The sequence below is a fragment of the Hyperolius riggenbachi genome, chromosome 10 (assembly GCF_040937935.1).
Source record: "Hyperolius riggenbachi isolate aHypRig1 chromosome 10, aHypRig1.pri, whole genome shotgun sequence".
Lineage (NCBI taxonomy): Eukaryota > Metazoa > Chordata > Amphibia > Anura > Hyperoliidae > Hyperolius > Hyperolius riggenbachi.
In genome coordinates this window covers 172917447-172941612 of record NC_090655.1, presented here as the reverse complement: position 1 = coordinate 172941612, position 24166 = coordinate 172917447, and the positions used below count along the sequence as shown (strand labels likewise).

The following is a 24166-nucleotide window of genomic DNA, read 5'->3' as shown; positions in this document are numbered from 1 at the left end:
CCTGAGAAGCAGGTGATACAAACGATACTGTAACTAGCGATCACCGGAGGAGCAGGTGATTAAGACTGTACTGCAGGCTAATGATCACCTGAGGAGCAGGAGTTACCAACAGTACTGCAACTAATGATCACCTGAGGAGCAGGTGACCAAGACTGTACTGCAGGTTAGTGAACACCTGAGGAGCAGGGGTTACCAACAGAGTTTAGAGTTTAGCCAGAATCATACACAGATAATCAAACAATAAGCAATATCCTAGTCTAGGTGTGAAGTCCTTGGTTTCAATACCTGGGATCTAGTCTAAGGTCTGAGCGCTAACACTAAAGTATTCACGACAGCAGACAGTTACTGAATGAAGCCCGAAAGCTTAAGAAGCAGAGGAGACCTCACTGGCACGCCCCCTGAAGTCAGCCAATCCTGGGCGCTGTGAGACTCCTCTGACGTCAGCCGACCAGCAGGTCAGCTGACGGGCCTCCTCCCAGCATAAAGGTCCCGTCTGTGTGCGCGCCCGCGCGAGACGGTGACCCTTTGGTACAAATAACGTTCCGTCCTCAACGTCCTAGACGCCGGGAGGACAGGCAGAGGCACGGAGGCAGCTGCGGCGGCGGTGCTGTTCGCCACAGCTGCCCCTCTGCTCATTACAGGGACATAACACTGCTGAGACTTATGCTGCAAAATTTAGACGGTGGGCAGTGTCGGCTAGACGGGGACAGTTTGCCTTATTAGGTACTACCCTAGGCGTGCCAGTGTTACCTCTAATCGATAACCGTTTACTACTCCCTTGCTCTATTACCTGGGAAGATCAAGTTCGGTCTACCCAGGCATTTATAGACTCGGGTTCAGCAGCCAATTTTATTGAATATGATTTTGTGGTGATGTTGGGGATTCCCCTTCTCCCTTTAGACAGACAGATTTTTGTCACAGCAGTGGACGACTCTCCACTTCAGGGAAGTCAGCCCCTGTCTCAAACTCGGAGTTTATTATGTCATGCGGGGGTATTGCATAGGGAACAAATACAGTTTTTTGTGCTTAAAATGGCCACTTCCACTATAATCCTTGGGATGCCTTGGCTGCAAAAGCATTTCCCTCAGATAGATTGGAGCTCCGGCCAGTTATTAAGCTGGTCCTCCTTTTGCCATCATCATTGTATGGAGAAAGTTGCTGTTTGCGCCACCAAGGTTCCAGTGGAAGGGTTGCCTTTACAATATGCAGAATTCGCTGATGTATTTTGTCCCAAGTCGGCGGACAAACTTCCCCCGCACAGAAGTTTTGACTGCCCCATTGAGTTAAGGCCCGGTTGTATGCCCCCTAGCCTAGAGGTCATGTGTATAACCTTTCCGCTCCTGAAAAACTCGTTATGCAGGACTACATTAAAGAAAATCTAGCTGTAACGGTTAGTGTCAGCTAGTGACAGAGTTCTGATTATTTGGTGATCTGCAGTATCACCAATAATACAGAAACTATATCTGATTATGTGGTGATCTGCAGAATCACCAATAATGCAGAAATAGTAACAGAAATGTCAGTACTTTAATCAGAGTGATCACACGTGTTTAGGTGCACAGTAGCTCAGGAGCACTCCCAAGTGATAGCCCCTGGCTGTGGGACTATCACCAAAACAGGAGAGGTCGTACAGGCAGGGTCGGTAACTGGTCGGTCAGGCAGCAGTAAAAAATCGGCAAATAGAACGTAGTCAGAGAATAGCTAAGGTCGGCAGCAATCAGACATGCGGAAGTACAGAATCAGAAGGCAAGAGCAGAGTCGAGGTCGGGCCGGGGTCGGCAACAAGACAGATAGGCAGAGTACAGAATTGTGAGGCAAAGGATAGTCGAGAGTCCAGGCAAGGTTCATACGCATAAAGACAATAATATCAACTATAATTATAGCTATCAAACAATTTCTATCTTGTGTGAAATCCCCGGTTTCCTCCCGGATCAAAGCACACCGAAACTATCTAAGGTCTGAGAGCTTAACCGCAAAGTTTCAGCAACAGCAGACAATGATGCACTGACAGTTTAGGCCTTAAATACAGACAGAGCATTCACAAGTTCTGCCCAGCAGATTCCAGCCAATCAGTGCCAAAATTCAGCCCAGCCCTGTCATCTGACCAGCAGGTCAGCTGACCCGCCTCCTCAAAGCATAAAGGTCCTGTCTCCTGGTGCGTACGAGTGCTGCCCTGCTTTGATGGACTGACCTGACCTGGTGGGAAGTGATGCCGAGGAGGCAGCGGCGGAATTCGCCGTGACGTCAGACGCGAGAGTGGCTCTCCGCTGCAGAGGTAATTTTGCTGTTACTGACACTAGCCAAAGGTTTTATTTGTCCTTCTAAGTCTCCAGCCGGAGCAGGATTCTTTTTTGTTCAGAAAAAGGACGGTGGGCTTCACCCCTGCATAGATTATCGGGAATTGAATAAAATTACCATAAAAAATCATTACCCACTCCCTTTAATTGACGATTTGTTCTCCCAGGTTACTGATGCATGTATCTTCTCTAAACTTGATCTAAGAGGGGCATACAACCTGGTAGGCATAAGGGAGGGTGACCAATGTAAGACGGCGTTTAACACACCCGACGGGCACTACGAGTACCTTGTTATGCCCTTCGGGTTGTGTAACGCTCCTGCCGTCTTCCAGGAATTGGTCAATGAGATTTTCAGAGAGGTCCTGGGGCGGTTCGTCCTGGTGTACCTGGACGATATACTGATTTTCTCACCTAATCTAGCGAAACACAGGGAGCATGTGAAGTTTGTCCTGAAAAAATTGAGACAGAATTCTTTATATGCAAAACTTGAGAAATGTCTTTTTGAAGTGTCTGAAGTTCCTTTTTGGGGTATATCATTTTAACCTCCGGACTCTCCATTGACCCCAAAAAGGTAGCTGCCGTATTGGAGTGGCCACAGCCCATGGGGCTGAAGGCACTCCAGAGATTTCTTGGCTTTGCCAACTACTATAGAAAATTTATCAAGGGATTTTCTTCTGTGGTGTCACCCCTCACTGATCTCACCAAAAAAGGGGCAGACACTTATAACTGGTCAGCTGAAGCACATTCTGCTTTTTCATCTTTAAAGAATTTGTTTTGCTCCGCCATTAATCACTTGTCACTTGTCCCTTTATAGTGGAGGTGGATGCATCGGAAATTGGGGTTGGGGCTGTACTTTCTCAACACTCTGGTCTCCAGGGCAGATTGCATCCGTGTGCATTTTTCTCTCGTAAATACTCTCCCGCCGAGAGAAATTATGATATCGGTAACCGAGAACTGTTAGCCATTAAACTCGCATTTGAGGAATGGCGTCATTGGCTCAAGGGGGCGGAACATATGATTACAGTCTATACTGACCACAAAAATTTGGAATATATTGAGGGGGCTAAGAGGCTTAGCCCTCAACAGGCTCGCTGGTCTTTATTCTTTTCGAGATTTAGATTTATCATTACTTATAAACCAGGGAATAAAAATGTCAAGGCAGGTGCCCTGTCTAGATGTTTTGAGCCTGAGACAGTACAGCCACCAACTCCCAAGAACATACTGCCCGAGAAAGTTGTCGTGGCAGCCACCGAGACATGGGAGGATTGGTCACTTGCTTTGGGTCCCCATCAACAGGACGTTCCTGAGGGGAAACCTGATGGGGTTCTATTTGTGCCACTTCACTTTCGTCTGCAAATGTTACACTTGTTCCATGCACATAAAAATGCAGGGCATCCTGGGGTTGCCAGAACGCAGGATCTGCTGTCTAGATGTGTGTGATGGCCATCTCTGGTCCTGGATTGTAGGGAGTTTGTCAGAGATTGTTCAGTATGTGCCAGGAACAAGCCATCCAGACAGGCTCCTGTGGGCACCCTCCAGTCATTGCCAGTGCCTGAGGAACCATGGACCCATTTATCCATGGACTTTGTGGGCGAACTCCCCAGGTCCGAGGGTAAAATGGTTATCTGGGTGGTAGTCGACAGGTTCAGCAAAATGGCTTATTTTATTCCCCTGGATGGACTCCCCTCTGCCCAGGAACTGGTGGATCTCTTCATTCAACACATTTTCTGTTTACATGGGATACCAAAAAATGTGGTGTCAGATAGGGGAGTCCAGTTCGTGTCCAAATTCTGGAGAGCCTTTTGTCATCATCTTGGGATGAACCTGTCATTTTCATCCGGCTACCACCCACAAACCAATGGGCAAACTGAAAGGGTTAATCAGTCATTAGAACAGTTCCTTAGATGCTATGTGGCTGATGCCCAGTTGGAATGGGCGAAATTCTTGCCATTCGCAGAATTTGCGCATAACAACCTGAAAAGTACCTCTTCGGGCATTTCTCCTTTTCAGGTGGTAACGGGGAGATCTCCCAAATTCTCTCCATTGCCAGTGGTGTCTTCTCCTTTCCCTGCTCTAGAAGATTTGCAGGGATCTTTTAAGGAGATTTGGCCCACGGTCAAAAATCGGTCGGAAATTAGTCCGACCACTCTACTCTCACCAGGGGGCCCTTGTCTCTGGTGAGGGGCTCTGTACTGTTAGTACCCACCAGCTTCTCTGGTGAGGTATAGCTAAACCTTTCAGTACTTACTGTTGCACCAAGCACTATACCTTGCTATTAGCTATCACATCAGTTGTTTGCTATACATGCATTATTGGTGATTCTGCAGATCACCAAATACTCAGGTATAGTGTCTGGATTATTGGTGATACTGCAGATCACCTAATAACCAGACATCTGGTATTTGCTGACACCAATAGTCACAATGAGCCCTCAAAAGGTTTTTTGTTTGGGGGGTGGTTGCAGCAATAAAGAACAGCCTAGCTAACTGTCCCTGTCTCTCTGTGGGCTGTATGCAGTGTCACCCACAAAGGGAGCTGTGGTATAGTACGTTCAATCACAGATACAGTGGAAAGGTATGCACTGGTGTAATACAATGTGCTGTCACACAGGTACAGAGGAAAGGTATGCACTGGTATAATAGAGTGTGCTGCCAGTAGTGGAATTACAAATCCCAGCTGGCCGGGCAACTGTCTGTTGGCTCTACCTATGCACTGTCACCTACAAAGACAGCTATGCTTTAGTAAGTTAAATCACAAATACAGTGGAAAGATATGCAATGGTAATACAGTGAGCTGTGCCTGGCACAGTACAGCAACTAGGCCAAGATGCGACAGGCAGGGCTGTATCTATGCAGTGTCTGTGTCACACACAAACACAAAAAAAGCACATAAGAAGACTATTAGCTGAAGAGCTTTTGTTGGGTGCTTTCAGCAACACAATTCAGAAAGGAGCAAGCTAACAACAGCCTAACGCTTTCCCTAGCTCCAAATGTCTTTCCCTTCCTCTCACTACAGCCACACACACACGCCACGTCCTGCTGCCCATCACCACGTGCGAGCACACACCCGCTTCTTCTGGCCCCATCCTCCCCTGCAAGCTGCGTGTCAGTGTCTCTGCATCCCTGCACATGTGCAGAGCGAAAAAAACACACACACAGGGACATGGGACGCAGAGACACTTAGGTTTTATTAGATAGGATTTAGGAATGTAATGTGATTTTTGCCCTTTAGAGATTAAAACACTTCTCTGCATAAACTACGTAATTTTTTGTAGGACTTTTGCTATGGATCACTATCCGGCATGCCACAGTCCAGGTGTTAGGCCCCTTGATACAACTTTTCCATCACTTTTGTGTCCAGAAACAGTCCTTATAAGTTTTAGGATTTGCCTGCCCATTGACGGCTATGGTGGTTTACACAGCTCACCGGTTTGCAAACATTTGCGGCAAATTTGCGTTCTAGACATCTCTAATGGCCTGTTTATCAGCCTTTTCTGCATTAGACCCTAGGGGCTAGATTTACAAAGCAGTGCTAACAGTTAGCACGCTGGTGAAAAGCCCATTATCACGCCTAAACTCAGTTTAGGCATGATAAATATATACTTTGCGCACGCAGCGCCATTAAACCCTATGCGACTTTGCGTGACACCGCTTTGTGCGAGCAGCAGCACAAAGCGGTGCTAACTCAGCTAGTGCAAACGTTAGCATGCCTAAAAGTTTTCAGGCGTGCTAACTGGGTTAGCACCGCTTTGTGAATCAAGCCCTATGTAACTATTTATGAGTAGAGATGGGCCGAACGGTTCGCCGGCGAACGGTTCCCGGCGAACTTCGGTGGTTCGCGTTCGCCTCCCGCAGGCGAACGTTTCCGGAAGTTCGGTTCGCCCCACAATGCACTATGAGGGTCAACTTTGACCCTCTACGTCACAGTCAGCAGGCCCAGTGTAGCCAATTAGGCTACACTAGCCCCTGGAGCCCCACCCCCCTTATATAAGGCAGGCAGCGGCGGCCATTACGGCCACTCGTGTGCCTGCATTAGAGAGAGTAGGGCGAGCTGCTGTCTGTCTCTCATAAGGAAAGATTAGTTAGGCTTAGCTTTTCCTGGCTGCATACCTGTTCAGTGATCCTGCCACTGCATACCTGTTCTGTGAACCCACCCACCACTGCATACCTGTTCAGTGATCCTGCCACTGCATACCTGTTCTGTGAACCCACCCACCACTGCATACCTGTTCAATGATCCTGCCACTGCATACCTGTTCTGTGAACCCACCCACCACTGCATACCTGTTCAGTGATCCTGCCACTGCATACCTGTTCTGTGAACCCACCCACCACTGCATACCTGTTCAGTGATCCTGCCACTGCATACCTGTTCTGTGAACCCACCCACCACTGCATACCTGTTCAGTGATCCTGCCACTGCATACCTGTTCTGTGAACCCACCCACCACTGCATACCTGTTCAGTGATCCTGCCACTGCATACCTGTTCTGTGAACCCACCCACCACTGCATACCTGTTCAGTGATCCTGCCACTGCATACCTGTTCTGTGAACCCACCCACCACTGCATACCTGTTCAGTGAACCCACCCACCACTGCATACCTGTTCAGTGATCCTGCCACTGCATACCTGTTCTGTGAACCCACCCACCACTGCATACCTGTTCAGTGAACCCACCCACCACTGCATACCTGTTCAGTGATCCTGCCACTGCATACCTGTTCTGTGAACCCACCACTGCATACCTGTTCTGTGAACCCACCCACCACTGCATACCTGTTCAGTGATCCTGCCACTGCATACCTGTTCTGTGAACCCACCCACCACTGCATACCTGTTCAGTGATCCTGCCACTGCATACCTGTTCTGTGAACCCACCACTGCATACCTGTTCTGTGAACCCACCCACCACTGCATACCTGTTCAGTGATCCTGCCACTGCATACCTGTTCTGTGAACCCACCACTGCATACCTGTTCTGTGAACCCACCACTGCATACCTGTTCTGTTCAGTGGACCCGCCACTGCATACCTGTTCTGTTCAGTGAACAGTTTGGTGTGTCAGTGTGAAGCAGTACCTTAATTACACTACCTGATTGATGTATACACATGCAAGATGTTTTAAAGCACTTTAGGCCTGTCATTTAGCATTCAATATGATTTCTGCCCTTAAAACGCTGCTTTGCGTCAAATCCAGATTTTTCCTGGGGACTTTTGGCGTGTATCCCACTCCGCCATGCCCCCCTCCAGGTGTTAGACCCCTTGAAACATCTTTTCCATCACTTTTGTGGCCAGCATAATTATTTATTTTTTTCAAAGTTCGCATACCCATTGAAGTCTATTGCGGTTCGCGAACTTTAACGCGAACCGAACCTTCCGCGGAAGTTCGCGAACCCGGTTCGCGAACCTAAAATCGGAGGTTCGGCCCATCTCTATTTATGAGTAGTGCCCTGATACTGCTTTCTATAGTTTCTGAATATATACCACAGTATTCAAACAGCATCAGTCTTAGATACAAATTTTGTTTCGTGTTATCTGTAGCTATACAGCTGTCACCTCTGTCGCAGTATATATAAAAAGTTACACAAATCTTATTTTGAATGTATAACAACTATTCTTTTTTCTCTTTGTTTCCTGTTTTTCCCCCACAGATTATTTTATACAGCAGCTACCCTTCTTATTGCTTTTTCTTCAGCAGGTAAGTCTGTGTGATGATCTCGTCTGTCTATGATTAGGTTGCTTCCAAGCAATCATGCTCATTTACTGTGCCAGAAATTTACTGACCTCTGTATGCTGTGTACACGTTAGATAAAAGTCAGCTGAAGCAACCGATAACCACCTCTGCCGAGAATCCAGCATGTTTACAGCAGTGCAAACCTCCTTGGCCAGCAATTAGCCTGGCGGATTGCTTTGGCTTAGCAACAGCTGAGAGTATTGTTCTGCCCTATTATTTCACATCTGTGTGATGTCATATTCGCACTGCTCCGTCGGCCCTCTGCCCCCATATAGCAACAGAACACAAAGCTAGCCTACAGGCTAGCGATACATTTGAACAGCCTTGTCCCTGCAATGTTGACTGAGGCTGGTTTCAGACCATAAATCAGCATTAGCGGTGCGTCGTGTCCGATGCCCTGCATCACACTGTCAAAAACAGGCATTCAGGGAACACCGCGCTAATACGCAGTGTTCCCTGTCTGGCCACAGGCTAAACAGGAAGTGACACGCGATTGTCGTCACTTGCTGCTTCGGGTATGCCGAAGTTTATTGTTTAAATACACTTCCGCGCATGCACGCTGTGCGGTCCCATCGCTAAATTTTTAAATCCACGCATCACCATAGATTAACATGAATAAAAGCTATCAAAAAGTTGTGCGCTCCAGCCACACATTATCACTGAATGGATATACAGGCCTATTACTGGGTCGCCCAACACCAAGGAGCTTTTGTGACTCTCCCAACAAAACTACATATACAGTATAACAATGTGGCGCTTCACAGTACATGCTTATAAGGTCAAGTCCACAAAACTATTCACACAAATCAGTCCCATGAACTTCCTTGTTGTCAAATTCCCCAAGCAGGTCTAAAACTTCTTCCAACCAATATACAAAACCGTACACGCTCACCAAATTCTGTGGCCGACCCAACTAGATCAGCATATGTGTTTTTGGCTAAGCCCACAGTCCTCTCTCTTCAGCATAGTCTTCACAGCTCATACATAGAGGAAAGAAAATGCACAGCAATAGCTTTAAAGCCCAATCTACACGATACGATTCTTTATACGATTCGATTACGATTCTATTTACGATCTGATTAAATCCAACATGTCCGATCGGGATTCGATTCGATTCAATTCGATTTGCTATTGCAAAACAATGGCAAATGGAATTGAATCGAATCGAATCCCGATCGGACATGTCGGATTTAATCAGATCGTAAATAGAATCGTAATCGAATCGTATAAAGAATCGTATCGTGTAGATGGGGCTTAAGTATACACAGGTCTTCCTCCTCCACCTCACCAGTGCACCCAAGCAAACAACCGCTTTGCACCCAATGTGCTTTCATGCAGTAAATACAAGCCTCTCACCGGATCTGTCAGCTGACCCAGATCAGACTAGCAGCAATCGCTTTATGTGTGAACCCACACTTCACATACAATCTCAGGCTCCGGCTCCTCTCTGCTGTAGTGGCTCTATAAGAACAGCCTTTTAGCAGGGCAGCAGGCAGGGAGGGAGCTGTGTATGCGACTCAGAAGTTTTTAGACCTGTGCATACTGTCATCCCTTTAGATGTGTTGCAGGCACCAAGAGGAGCTCTTCAGCAGGGTCTGGATTAGGGAGTGAAGCGGACTCCGGAGGGCCCCCCATGATAGGGCTAGCCTCCTGTCCAGCAGTGCAGGGGTTAAGTTTTCAGGAGGGAGGGGGCTGGAATACGAGAGTCAGGCGGAGCTGCGGGGGAAGGAAGCTGAGTGTGGGTAGTGAGAGGAAAGGGAGGAGCTAGGTAGCGTGCAAGGAAGAAGGAAAGTGCGTGGCTGCTTCTTCTCCCTGGCTTCTCGAAGGCTTCCCCGGCAGGCGAGATGGAGGACGTGGATCACCTGCTCGTTCTAGTCAGGAGCGAGGCGGCAGCGCGGGGACCACAGTTGGTGGCCCAGCAGGTCGAGGCAATGGCGGCGGGCGGCAGCGGCACGCAATCTGGCAGGGTGAGTGCGCGCATATCCAGGCCGCCGGAGCGGCTGAGTCCCAGCGCCTCACCCAGGGGTAGGAGAAGGAGCGGCAGCCCCATGCAGGCATCCCCTGCTCCCCTACCTAAGAAGGGCAGTGCGGCAAAGAAAAAGGGAGCTGGCACAAAACAGCTTGGTGGGACCGAGTCAGCAGAGGCCCCACGAGCGCAGAGGCCTAAGAGGGGGCAGCAACCACAGGCGCAGGGAGAGCGGCAGAACGCGGCAGCTTCATCTAGGCGAAGTGGCCACAGACAGAGCAATGGGAGCGCAGCAGGATGCAAGGATCAGCGCACTGACCCTGGTGCATCCACCTCCAGTCAGGCCAGGGCCCAGCAGAAGCCTAAGAAGGGGGCGAGCAAAAAGGGCCCGGCTGCAGCAGCGCCAGCGAGACGTCACAGAGACAGGTCCAGCAGCTCTGATGATGGTGATGGAAGTACGGCTGCCAGCCCTGGCAGGCCCCCATCCACATCACCACCTCGCCACAGCGACGCGCCCAGGGCCAGCGAGGGTGCAGGGCACAGAGGGTCGAGCAGAGGGCAGCCAGCGGATGGCGTGCGAACCAGCAGCAGACATGAGGCGGGACAACAGGAGTCCCGGACGCAGGGACAGCAGTGGATCCGCCTCCCTTGCGGATGCCGCTTCCGGAAGGTCTGGCGACAGTCATCAAGTGAACCCGGCGAGGCCAAGGGTGTCGGCTGATCGGGGTGACCGTCCGGTGCAGCCAGGTGAGATGCTACCCAATACTAATCATGCATTATTTTCTGTGTCGGGCGAGAGTGAGGCTAGGAGGGGGATCAGGTTAATATGATGGGGGTGAGTGGAGCGGGCGGGCTGGCAGCTTCAGTGCAGACAGCAGCCCCCAGTTCGCTGGCCGATAACACATCGCCGGCATTGTCTCTTATCAATTCGCTGTTAGTGGGCATAAGGGATGTGTTGCAGGGTTCTACTCCAGGGCATACGGTGGCGCACAATGGTACGCCAGTACAAGCATGGATGGGTCCTGTAGTGCCTAACTTGGCCCCTGCAGTGGTGCCAACCAATCCTTCGGTAGGGGGTAATGGTAGCCTGGCAACGAACATGGACATAGCCGGGCCTTCAGTCTCAGGTCAGACCCCGGCACGGGACAAGGACGCTGATTCAGTTCGCTTGTCTGACGCTGCAAAAGGCAAGTTGTACCTTTTTTTTTTCGGGTCCATTAGGATTGCATGTCAAGCAAGAGGTGAATGAGAGAATATGGAAAGACATATAGTACATAGAGATCTTCTCGCTGCTTCCTTTAGGTAAGTTTAATCTGGATCGGGTTAAACCCGATGAGAGTAAGAAAGAGGAGGAGGAGCGCAGAAGGTATCGATTAATACCCCGAACATTTCAAAATTGGCAGCAGGCATTTTCCACTTATGCCAGCATAATTGGGGAGAAATAGCCTGAGTGCTGTTCTTCCTTGTTTTGCTATCAAGAATGCATAGGCGAGGCCTACAGAATGTACGGGGGCACAGCGTGGCTTCGTTACGACGAACATTTCAGGCAGTGCAAGGCCATTCGCCCTTCAGTGAGATGGGATCAAAAGGACATTGGCACATGCAGCTTGATCCCGGGGACAAAGAGCAATCAGCCCTTTCAAGGGGGGGCCAGCGGTTCCGGTTCAGCCGGGCAGCTGGCCTCTAGAAAACCAGGAGTGTGTTGGAAATTCAATGAGGGAGCGTACAGGTTTGGGAGCTCATGCCGGTTCAAGCATGAATGCTTTTTCTGCGGAGGCAACCACACTGTCTCAAAGTGCTATAAAAAAAACAAGGGACGTTCCACAGATTCTGCAGAAAAAAGGGATGAGTCCAGTGAAGGTGGAAAGGATGGAGCGACATCTAAGTAGGTATCCTGATTCCGAGGTGGCGGACTTCTTGCGTAGAGGTTTTTCAGAAGGATTTATCATTCCCAGTTTTGGAGCATCAGAATCTCAACCCCCTTATAGGAATTTACAGTCTGTCGCGTTGCGTCCCGAAGTGGTCTCGGACAAGCTAAAAAAGGAGGTAAGTTTAGGTCGGATGGCAGGCCCTTTCTTTGATCCTCCTATGGAGGGTTTGATCGTTTCGCCCCTGGGTTTGATCCCAAAAAAGGAACCTAACTCTTTTCGGCTTATTAATCACCTCTCGTATCCGAAAGGTTCCTCAGTGAATGATGGCATTGATCCGGATGCCTGCATATACATCATTCGATACTGCTGTCAGGATGGTAAAACGCGCAGGCAAAGGGGCGTTGCTGGCAAAGAACGATGTAGAATCCGCCTTTCGCCTGTTGCCCGTCCATCCTTCCAGTTTTTGTTTGTTAGGATGTTTTTGGGAGAAAGGATTCTATGTTGATTGCTCTCTCCCTATGGGCTGCTCTATATCCTGTTCTTACTTTGAGCGGTTCAGCTCCTTTGTCGAGTGGGTGGTAAAGGATGTTTCCGGTCTTCAGTCAGTTATCCATTATTTGGACGACTTCTTGTTCATTGGAAGGAAGGGGACGTCTGAGTGTGGGTATCTGCAGGCAACCATGCGGCAGGTTTGCGCTCGTTTTGGCATCCCGTTAGCGGAAGACAAGACAGAAGGCCCCCAGACCACCATAAAATTTTTGGGCATAGTGATTGATTCCATCGCCATGGAATGTAGATTGCCTGAGGACAAAGTGGACGATTTGCGTTGAACTATTGCAGGGGTTCTTGAGCACAGGAACATTCCACTACGGGAGCTGCAGTCGCTTCTGGGGAAATTGAATTTCGCCTGCATAATTATGCCTATGGGCCGAATTTTCTGCAGGCGACTGTCACGAGCCACGTCTGGAGTCAGGGCGCCACATCATCGGGTTCGGTTGGTGGCCGAGCACAGGGAAGATTTGTGCATGTGGTTAGTCTTTTTGACGGACTTTAATGGCAAATCCATGTGGATGGACGAGACGCGTGGGAATCATGATTTAGAGCTGTTCACAGATGCGGCAGGATCATGCGGCTTCGGTGCCTTCTTCTCAGGTAAGTGGTGCGCGGAGTCCTGGCCTGAATCATGGGAGGCACTAGGTTTCACTAGGAATCTACTCCTGTTGGAGTTGTTTCCTATTTTGGTGTCGGTTGAGATATGAGGCCCATTGCTGCAGAATAGGAGGATTCGTTTCAACTGCGATAACATGGGAGTGGTGTTGGCGATCAATCGGCTGACGGCGTCATCCCCTCCAGTTGTCAGGGTTTTACGACAATTGGTTCTTAGCTGTTTGAGGTTTAATTTGATGATTTTTGCTGTTCATTTGCCTGGCACTGAGAATGATGTGGCTGATGCTCTTTCTCGGTTCCAATGGCAGAGGTTTCGGAACTTGGCTCCAGGAGCAGAACGGCAGGGGGCTTCCTGCCCCCGGGCCTTGTGGGAGATACCCGTGGGTGCATAGAGAACTGGATCTCTCAGTCTTTGTCCACCTCGACTTGGTCCGCCTATTCATGGGCGACTTGGAATGAAAGGCAAGTCGGAGGTTGCAACTCAGTTGAGGAGTATTTGTTTTTGTTGTTGCAGTTTATGGCAGAAAAGGGAGGAGCAGGAGTTTCTCTGATGGTATTAGCAAAGAATTTATCAGCATTATCCTTCTGGTTTCAGTTGCATAGGTTGATGGATGTTACCAAGGACTTTAGAGTCCGGATGGCCATGAGGGGACTGCGGGCTCAGCGCAAGCATCCACGGGATTCCAGGTGCCCGGTCACGTTTAGTTTACTGGGTTCCATACTGGGTTGCTTACAGTCGGTATGCAGTTCTCATTATGAGGAGTGCTTGTTCGGGGCAGCATTTGCATTGGCTTTCTTTGGGGCATTTAGGATCAGTGAGTTGGTCAGCCCGAGTAAAACCAAATTAGGGAATGTCATGTGGGGAGAGGTGGAGCTGTCACGGGATGTAGTTGACATTTATTTACGCAGGTCAAAGACGGATCGGTTAGGTGAGGGCCGGACGATTACATTGTTTCGGGTACCGGGGTCACTAGCGTGTCTGGTCCGGGTTGTACAACGTTTCACGGAGATGCGCTCGGGAACAGCGGGTCCTTTCTTATGTCATGCGGACGGAGTGCCACTGACCAGGTTTCAGTTCATAGCAGTGTTTAGGAAGGCCTTAGGACATCTAGGTATGCCGGCAATGGAATATGCGTCACACTCCTTTAGGATAGGGGCAGCAACGGAGGCGGCCAGGTGGGGGTTAGATAACGATAAGATAAAGAAGATAGGATGTTGGGAATCAGCTAGATTCCGGTCCTACGTTAGGCCCCATTTAATCTAAAGAGATAGTTATAGTGTATGTTCAGGAGGGATGTTGGTTAGTGTTTTTGGTGTTTTGTTGTTACAGATAACCGCATCCATCCACGCTTAGTATGGATTCTGGGACACTCATACGTTGCTCGGGGTGCTCGGAGAGCCACAGTGCGGCCGAACGGTCGTCAACTGGGTATTCCGAGAGCGACAGCAAGTGTCCGATGGATAGAGATTCCAGGAATGCTGTGGAGTAAGGTGTTGTCAGAGATCTAGAGGTTCGTTGCATTCGATAGAGCTCCGGATGTCTTGGTTCTCCATGCCGGAGGCAATGATCTGGCTTCAAAAACAATGAGGCAGATTATGCAGGATATCAAATGTGACTTAATGAGGATTCGGTCCACTTTTCCCCGCACAGTAGTGGTATGGTCGGAAATCATCGGGAGGAGTTGTTGCCGAATGGCACGGTCTGTTGATAAACAGGGCCCGGAAGAAACTGAACAGGGAGGTTTCTCGATTTGTGGTAAGGAATGGAGGGGTGGCAGTAATGCACGAGGAGTTAGAGGAAGATACAGCAATGTTCTTGTGTCGGGATGGTGTGCATCTCAATGACATAGGCATTGACCTTTGGGCTCTAGCTTTAGAAGAAGGGATTCAGAGAGGCCTAATTTTGTGGGCGGCACAAGGGTAAGATTTCATCCTTGCTGGCTGGTGGCGGGGCAAGTTTTCCGGAGGACGGTGGTTAGGTTTTGGAGGAGTTCACACGTGCGAACTCCTCGCAGTAAAGAGATCGTCTGCAAAGAGTTTTTTATGGGCATGCAGCTGTCCCCGAGTCGGAGTATGCGGCTGGGGGCCGGTTCTTATAGCTGCATTCCCAAGGTTCTTGTTTATAACCTCCGGTTTTCCTTGCTCCAATGTTACTGATTTTTACCGTTATTTGGTACAAGTTATGTTTTATATTAAAATGTTGTAAGTTTAAAATTTGAATAAAATTGGGCTGCATTGGCCTTTATTGGGATGACATGCAGCTGTGAGGCTCCAGCCAGACTACTGACAGCTGACACCGTCAGCCAGACTACAGCCAGACTAAGTGTCAGCTGTCTGTAGTCTGGCTGGAGCCTCACAGCTACTTGTCATCCTATGCCTCCTCCAGCAGGGCCAGCAGCAGAAGCCAGCCACATGCTCACACACACACAGAAGAGCTTCCCCTGGTGGCTGCAGCACATCTAAAGGGATGACAGTATGCACAGTAGAGATGGGAAGTCTAGATCTTTTCAATGATTCGGATGATTCGAATCGGATCATTGAAAAGATCCGGATCTTTGAACCAAATCTTTGAATCATTTTACTAGGGAAGCAGACTGGGGTTGAAATGACTAGCAGGACAGGACTTTCCCTGCAGGTGGAGGACGTGTTTTTCTGAGCTCCTGGAGTTCCAGAGAGGGTCCCATCAGGCTTATTTCCAGACTGACTTGGAGGCTTCTTTTCTGGACACTTTTTGACCTGAAGTCCCTGCTCCGGGCCTTTGCCGGGCAGGGGCTTTTCCTACACTAACCAGCTCATACCCCCCCTACCTCTACCACTTACCAGGGGGATGATGGTGGTTCCTCTTCGGATGGTTTGACGGTGGACAACGTCCTTGGTTGGCTGTGCGCTGTAAAAAATTGCGAAGACACGCTTAAGCAATTAAAATGGATCTTTGCTAAAGCCAAATACAGATATGGAGTGAGTTGGAAGCCTGAGTACCTCCACACCAACAAGGAGCAAGCTGGGCTGAGAAAGGGCAAAGTGAGGTCGCTGAGGGTGCCCAGGAGAGTGGAGGAGCAGGCCTACTGGATGCCATCAGGGTGCTGGAAGGTGAGGGGGTGCCGGTAGAGTCAGTACCCGACTCTGTGGTGGGTGCCCGGGGGAGTGTTGATGGTGCCTGCGCTGCTGCTCCTGCTGCTGGGGGTCCCGGAACATGCCTGCTGTGGAGGCTTCTGGTGACAGTGGGGGTGGGGGTGTGGGTGCTGTCAGCACTCAGGCTGTAATGGCCGTGCCCCTCTCTGGCTTGTCTGGAGAGAGGGAGACTAGCGGGGCTGTAGTGGCCCCCCAGGGTGTCCGCACAAAGTTGCCCCCCGATGGAGTGCTGGGTGGTACTGGGGGACCCTTACCTGGGGCCTTGGTGTTACCTGATATGAGATTGGGAAGTGACGAGTGCACCCAGAGTCCTGGGGAAAGCCTGCCATTGCAAGGCCGCATGGAGCAAGATGGAGCTGAGGAAATCATCCCACAAGGGGGAGCGGCTATGCAAGGGGAAGTGCAGCTTGGACCTACTAGCCTCGCTGAGAGTGGGGAGGAGTACATTAACTTGAGCAATTGGCCCAGGAACTCTGCCCTGAAGCAGAATCCACAGGAGACACTTCTGGTGATGTTAACAAGGGACCCCTGGTGGATGACAGCGGAACTGTTCGCTTCAAGGATGGTGAGGACAGCTTTTCTTTACTTCCTAGGAAGAAAAGGGGGAAGAAAGGAAGAAATAAAGTTAGTAAGGCGGTGAAGCTGGCTATTGGAGGCAGGAGTGATGCCGCCAGCCAGTTAGTAGTTGAAGAAACTGACTTATCCTCCATGGAGGAGGAAGAACTGGAAAGTGATGGGAGTGTGGGAGAGATGTCTGAGCCTTGTAATGCTGGGGGGCAGGCGGGGGTGGGTCCCAATAAAAGGGATAAGAAAGCTTTCTTCCAAGAACAAGAAGGTGGTGATGTATTGGTATTGCAAGGGGAAGAAAAAGCCAGGAGTAGAAGGGTACATACAAGCTCTTTAGATATTCTTTTTGAAAGAAATTTGTTTTCCTTTTCTGACTCGGAGAGTGATCTGAGTGGCGAGGAAAGGAAGAAAAAGAAAAAGAAAAAAGGGGGAAAAAAACATCTAGAGCCTCCACCTGTGGTCAAGAATGACTTAGTCACGGAATTCAAAACAATGGACTTGACCTTCAGTGTGATGATTTGCTCAGCTGCCTGTGCAGGCAGGCAGCCTTTTGACCATTGTGTAGGTTTGCATGCTGCAGGACTCTGGAAAGAAGAGCTTCTGTCAGTTTTGCAGCTTGTGCTTGCAGAGGAATTTGCATACGTTGTCATGCAAATTGCCTGGCCACATTCATTGGAGGCGTGTACTATAAGTACTATGTCTTTCCCACAATGCTTCGCTGGTCATAAGGATTTCGTCCTATGTAACACTCCGGGTGGGGTGTCAGCCTTACTCTCTGTTTGAAGATCAGCTTAGAGTAATTCCTGGAAACTGTGCTAGGCAGATTTCCCTAGTGCAGTTAGGATTGTTTATCTGTTTTGTTTGTCTGTTGCGATTGTCCTGTCCCAGCGGTGGTCGATAGGAAGTCGTTCTGATCTCTGTTCTTGGAGCATAGCTGGTGCAGCGGTTGCTACCAGCTATCTCTTCTGTTCTGCCTCTCTGGATCGCACTAGCCACTTTTCGCTAGTGCTGTGGATCCTTTCTCTCGCTTGTCCCTGTTTTCGTGTGTCTGTCTTGTCTGCTACGACCGCTTGCTGGAGGCTCGGTGAGGTAACCGTTAAGCAAGCGTTCGCGTCCTCTGTTTCACGTTTGTCTGTCGATGGTTAGTTAGGCGTGCTTGTCTCTATTGTGCTTATCACGTGGAGACCGCGCATAACCGCGTGCACTGTTGCGAATGAGTGCGGTGTTCGCGGTTAGCTAGCGTTTGTTATTTTCCGCATCTTCTCATTGTATTATTTGCTGTGCCTTTGCTACCCTCGTATTCTATTCTGATCTGCCTTGTGTCACGTCTGGCGATCGCACCTCTCGCGATCGCGTTCCTATTTCATATCTGCTGTTGTGTGTGCGCGGTCGCGGGGTGGCGACTGGATTGGCGCACACACATACAACCTGTCCCTTTGCTCGTTCTCATTCGCAATTGCCTCTCTTGCGATTGCGTTCTGCGCTTTGTACAATTCCTGTCTGGCATTTGTGGAGGTACAGAGGATTGGTTCCTCTGCACTCCCCAGCGCCATCTGCCGACAGGAATTTCCCTCTACAGGTGCGTAGCACCTTTTGCTGTGTGCCTGCAAATATGCGCTTGTGGAGGATTTCCGCCGTATCAGCGCACGCGTTGTGCGCTGATCACGGAGAAAGTTCCACAATCGTTACATTCAGGTTAGAAAAGAGTAGATTCATTGTGATTGATGAACACATTAATGAGGCGGTGATTCAAGCGGTGGAACCGGGGGGCAATTACTCAGGCTTGTATCTGGTGGGCATGGGTGACCCCAATTGTGGCTTCCAAATGGAGTTTAGGGCCAAAGGGAAGAGGGTGTTGGTGGAAAATGAACTGATCAAGAGATTTGACTTTCAGGGCAAACAAATATCCATGGCAACCATTTTTGGGTTGGGCCCTAATGCCCCTAGATACAAGCCTCCTCTTCCCCCTGCTTCCACCGTTGATGCTGTTGAAGTTCCCAACGGGGGAGATGATGTGGTCAGTAATGATCAGGGTGTCTCTAATGAGGAGACTGGAGTTGGTGCTGGTGGGGGTGTTGTTGAGCCGCAGGTTCCAGAGTTGGAGAGCGTGACGAGAGTGGGTTTTCCTGCCCTGGGACCGGCTGCTAACCCTGGGGCCCTCATTCCTCTGGCAGCTTCGGCTCGGACTGCTCCCCCAGCCCAGCCTATGTCGTATTCCAGGGCAGCTAGAAGCTCGAATTCTGGGAGAAGAGTCTTGGCTCCCCTGTTACACCTGGGGATTAAGCCATGCGACTTGTTCTCGATCCTGGCTCCAGGGGACCCCCCTCAGTACTACGATGTGAGCTTTCTCTCGCAACATGGGATGGAGGAGTTTCTGGAGGAGAGGTTGAGGGAGTCTGTCAATAATCAGTGGCATGGCTTCACGGTGCTTCCTCTCTCCAGACAGTCCCTAGAGAGAAAGGCTCACATTGTGGTGCAGAATGAGAGCATCCCGGTTTGTGACCTGATGACCCGGGTCCAGCACTATGCCGATGTCATGTCCCCGCCACACCGAGTCCTGGACGACCTGGGGATATGGTGGGGGGAATATGAGGTGGCGATAAAGCTCCATGTGAAGGAGGGGGTCGTCACCCATGTTCCCCGCTCCGCCCTTATAGGACGTGATAAGATCATTACATATTACCCAGGTCAGCCCAGGACCTGTAATCGGTGTGGCAAGAGGGGACATCTCGCTAGTGGATGTCCCAACCCCAGGTGTAGTAGGTGCCAAGAGTTTGGGCACTCTGCCAGTTCGTGCAAAAGGATAAAGGACAATTTTTGCTTTGAATTCGGACACCCCTATGCAGAGTGCCCGGTCTCTTGGACTACTATGCCTGAGGATCTCAGGAAGGCCATGCTGGAGCGTATGGATGAGGAGGATCAGGCTGTCTCTGTGTCTTCTCCTGTTGTTTCCATCCAGCCTGTTCCAGCACCTAATGTTTCTGTGTCCTGTGACACCCCATCCTCTGTGGTCCCTCCCCCTGGTTCTCCTCAGACCGGCATGGCCCCTGTAGGGCAGACTGGACGCAGGTCATCGGCTCACATCCGGGATGCTGCTCTTGGGGGGAGAGACTCTTCTCCCAAACTGCAGCGACCTAGGCCCCAAACTAGGTCACAAAAGGGTCGTGGAAAAGGGGATGGTCCTGGATCATCCTCCTCTGCGCCCCCCAAAAATCTCCCATCCCCTGTTCCCAACCACTTTGAGCCCCCTCCCTCCTCCCTCTCTCTTCCTGCCCTCCCTCCACCTGCACTTCCCCCTCCTACCCCCCCCCCCCCCTCCTCCTGCCCTTCCTTCCTCTCCCTCCCCTCCTGACCCCCTGTTAACCTCCCTCCTCCTTCGGGCTTTGATCCTGATGCTCAGCTTTCCCTTCCTGCTGAGTCAGTTCCTCTCCCCTCTTCTCCTCCGTCTAAGGCGTGGCTCCCTGGTTTCACAGGTGTCTTCCTGGCGCCTCGGGGTAGGGAGCACCTGACGGAGGAGGAAAGGAGGTATTTGGAGGAGAGGCTCCGGAACAGGAAGAAGAGGAGGGGTGACAAGGTCAAGAGAGCCTCTTCTCTGGAGAAGAGAGAAGCAAAGTGAGAACAACTTGTTGTGAAAAGACAAGGGGTTAGGATTTCAAATAGGTATGAGGTCCTGGCCTCTGGTCCCCTCTCATCTGAAGAGGAGGACATGGATTTAGAAGGGGCAGATACTGTCTGAGGGGGTAGTGTATTTTGTGTTCACGTCTTTTCTTTTCTTGTTGATGTTGTCCTTTGATTTCAGTTTATTGTCCACGTGTAAGGAAGTACAAAGGGAAGCCTAAATTATTCTGATGGCTGTTCCCCCACCACTCATGTTGGCAACAATCAATGTTGCCAGCATCAAAATTCCCAGAGCTCGAAAATTGGCTTTTTCGATTTTGGCTGGCCTTGAGGCTGATATTTTTTTCCTGCAGGAGACCAGGCTCACCTCTCTGGCTGACCTATGGTCGGCTGAGAGGGACTGGTTGGCCGGTCTGGGTTTTTGGTCTCTTGCGGGAGAGCCTGGTAGTGGTGTGACGGTCCTTTTTAGGGCCGAGATGGTAACAAGCCGGTGAGTAATTGAGGTGGAGATGGGTAGGTGCCTGGTCTTGGACATCTGTGTGAGGGGGCAGGACCTCAGGCTTACAAACATCTATGCCCACCCCAAGTCTAAAGGGGAGAGGAAGCGCCTTTTCACACAGGTCAGGCCATTCCTTTTTTCCGCCTACCCTGTGATCCTGGGTGGTGATTTTAACACCGTCACTAGGGCCAAGGACAGGGCAAGCGCCCAGGTCCAGGTAGGCGTTGACAGTAGGTATTTAGCTAGATTAGTTGATGAGGCGGATTTGGTGGATGTGCACATTCGTCAATCACCAAATCTCACGGGGTTCACCTTCTATAGAGGTAGTAGTAGGTCTAGGATAGATAGGTTTTTTGTTTCAGAGAGCCTCATGACTTCAACTCCCAAGTTGTTGGCGGTGGAGTTCTCTGATCACCTTATTCTGTCGGTGGGCTTGAATGCTTCAGATGCTCCTCCCAGAGGTAAGGGAATTTGGAGGATGAATTCATCCCTGCTACTGGAAGATGAGGTGAGACAATCCTTTGAGGAGTTTTTTCAAGCACAGGTTTCCATCCTGGACTGCTTTAACAATAGGTCTGAGTGGTGGGAAGAGGTAAAAAAACATGTTGCCAGATTTTTCAAGGGTCTAGCGTTCCGTAGAAGTGTTGATAGAAATCTCGCTTACCAACACCTAAGGGAGAAGTTGAACATACTCGTTTCTGAGGGCGGAGATCCGGAGGAGATCTCTGAGGTCAAACTTCGCCTCAAGCAGCAGCAGTATGATCGGTTGGCTTCTTTGACTCTGGAAAGGGATCATGGTAAATATCACTCGTCTGATCCTTACCAGAGTTTCAAACAAAGTTCAGCGCTTAAGACGGTCCATGGTCTCAGGGATGGTTCGGGGTCTCTGGCAAAGTCCAGGTCGGAGATCCTATCCATCACTAGAGAGTTTTACACTGATCTGCTTGGGGAGAAGCCACTTGACCAGGCGAGGATGGAAGACTTCTTGGCCTCCATACCAGGTCTGGGAGATGTGGATGTTTCTGCCATAGACTTGACAACTGAGATCACTGTAGATGAAGTAGCGAGGGCCATTGGTGGTCTCACGCCCAAAAAGACTCCAGGGCCAGATGGACTGACGGATGAATTTTATAAGGCTTTCACGTCTATCTTGGCCCCTCAATTGGCCGGTGTGTTCAGTTACCGCCCTCCATGAGACAATCTGCAGTGATCTTGTTGTCAAAAGGGCGTGACCCTGAGATGATTGAGAACTGGCGTCCCATCAGCCTTCTCAACATCGACAGGAAGATCCTGGCAAAGATTTTGTTCTGGCGATTGTCCCAGGGAACAGATGTTCTTTCCCGCCATCAGCACTGTGCCGTTTCGGGCAGGAGTACGCTCTCAGCGCTGTTGGCTGTCTGGGAACTCCTGGAACGCTGCAGGGCTGAAGGCTGGGGAAAGTTCCTGCTGACATTGGACCAGTCTAAGGCTTTTTATCGAGTCAACCACAAGTACCTGTGGCGATTACTTAGTGCATACGGTTTGCAGGGTGGGTTTGTGAATTGGCTACGGACTTTGTACAAAGAGGCTGAGAGTTTAATGCCCATCAATGGATGGGTCGGCCAACCTTTTGAGGTGAGCTCGGGGGTCTGGCAGGGTTGTCCACTGAGTTCTCTACTATATGTGTTTGCCATCGACCCCTTCGTGAGAAGGCTAGAGGGCAGCACGCTTGGTGGGGTACCGGTGGGCATCTCTGGTGTCTCATCTCTGAAGGTGGTGGCTTATGCCGATGATGTCACCGTGGTGATCTCTAAAGCGGAGGAGGAGTTGGTGGTTGCTGAAGAGATCTCCCGGTACTCATTAGCATCTGGTTCAAAGATCAATCCGGATAAGTGTGAAACTTTCTGGATGGGCAAAGTTGAAGAGTCCTTTGTGCTTCCCGGTTCCTTTCCCGTGCCTCAGGAGGAAATCAAGATCCTTGGCATCAAATTCGGCCCAGGGGACTACGGCCTGCGAAATTGGGAATGCAAACTGAATGATGTCAACACTAAAGTGACTCGTTGGAAGGGTTGGAATTTGACCCTTAGGGAAAGGGTTGACTTGATCAAGATCTATCTGGTTCCAATAATGTTGTATGTCAGCTATGTTGCGATTTTGCCAGCATCTCTGTACACCAGGGTCAACAGCCTGTTTTTCCTGATGTTATGGGGAAACAGGCTAAACCATGTATGTCGGAACATTACCTACAAAACTAGGCGGGAGGGTGGCTTAGGTATGGTCAACCTGATTGTTTTTTTCTCTCTGATCTTTATCAAATACAATCTTGGTAGTTTGTTGGCAGAGAGCCCGCCTAGTTGGGTAGGTATCTTTCAGACTTGGGGCCTGATTCACAAAGCGGTGCTAACAGTTAGCACGCTGGTGAAAAGCCCTTTATCACGCCTATACTCAGTTTAGGAATGATAAGTTTAGGTGTGATAAGTTTAGGCGTGATAAGTTTAAACACCAACTGGGTTAGCACCCCAGTGCACAGCTGATCAAAAGTTTTGCGCTAGCAAAGTCTGGTGCACTTCGCATAGAGTTTAATGGCGCTGCTTTGCGTGCGGGACTTCACGTGTGATCTAAACTTATCTAAACTTATCACGCCTAAACTTATCATGCCTAAACTTAGCATGCCTAAACTGGCTTTTCACCAGCGTGGTGCAATGGTTATCACGCCTAAAGTCTCTAACTGGGTTAGCACCGCTTTGTGAATCGAGCCCTTGGTGTGAGCCTTTCCTCGGGGAATGGAAGAGCGGTGGCCCAGTGAAAAATCTGAGAGCACGTCATGGCTACCTTCCGGCCTATGTTATGCGTTGCATGAAAAAACTACTGCAGTGGGGATTGACGGTGGAAGACATCAGATCGATTGAGAGGAAGGTCCTCTTGACTAGGTTGGTGGACTCCTACTATCCTGACTCACTGGCCTTAAAAGATTGCCCAGGCACAATTTTGGAGGAGGGCTTGCGATTACTTAATTCGCCGCGAGTGCCGAACAAATTGTGGGACATCGCCTGGCTTACCTTCCAGTGCAAGCTTTACGTTGGGGGGAACATGAAGTGTCGGGATGTGGCGGACCTTGTTTGTCCTCGACAGGGGTGCACTGTTGAGGAGGACATGAACCATTTCCTGATGTCATGCCCTTTCAATGTAGAGGTGTACAAACAGGTGGGAAGGGCTCTAGGTATTCCATTTCTGGAGCATCTTAGTTATGCTGAGTGGGTGTATGGAGCTTTCAATCAGCGCCAGGGCTTTGATTTGTGCATGTTATATGTAGTCAGCTTAGTGGTTAGGAGAC

At 50.0% G+C, this 24166-nt stretch overlaps 1 protein-coding gene across 3 annotated transcripts in view; it reads left to right on the top strand.

Annotated features, from left to right (window-relative positions):
- Positions 1–24166, top strand: part of SLC43A3 (solute carrier family 43 member 3) — a 1442737-nt gene that overhangs the window by 383910 nt on the left and 1034661 nt on the right. For all 3 annotated transcript variants that reach the window (XM_068255264.1, XM_068255263.1, XM_068255265.1), the window contains exon 4: positions 7951–7997. In XM_068255264.1, the coding sequence (XP_068111365.1) occupies positions 7951–7997 (47 nt within the window). The remainder of the gene's footprint in view (positions 1–7950; positions 7998–24166) is intronic.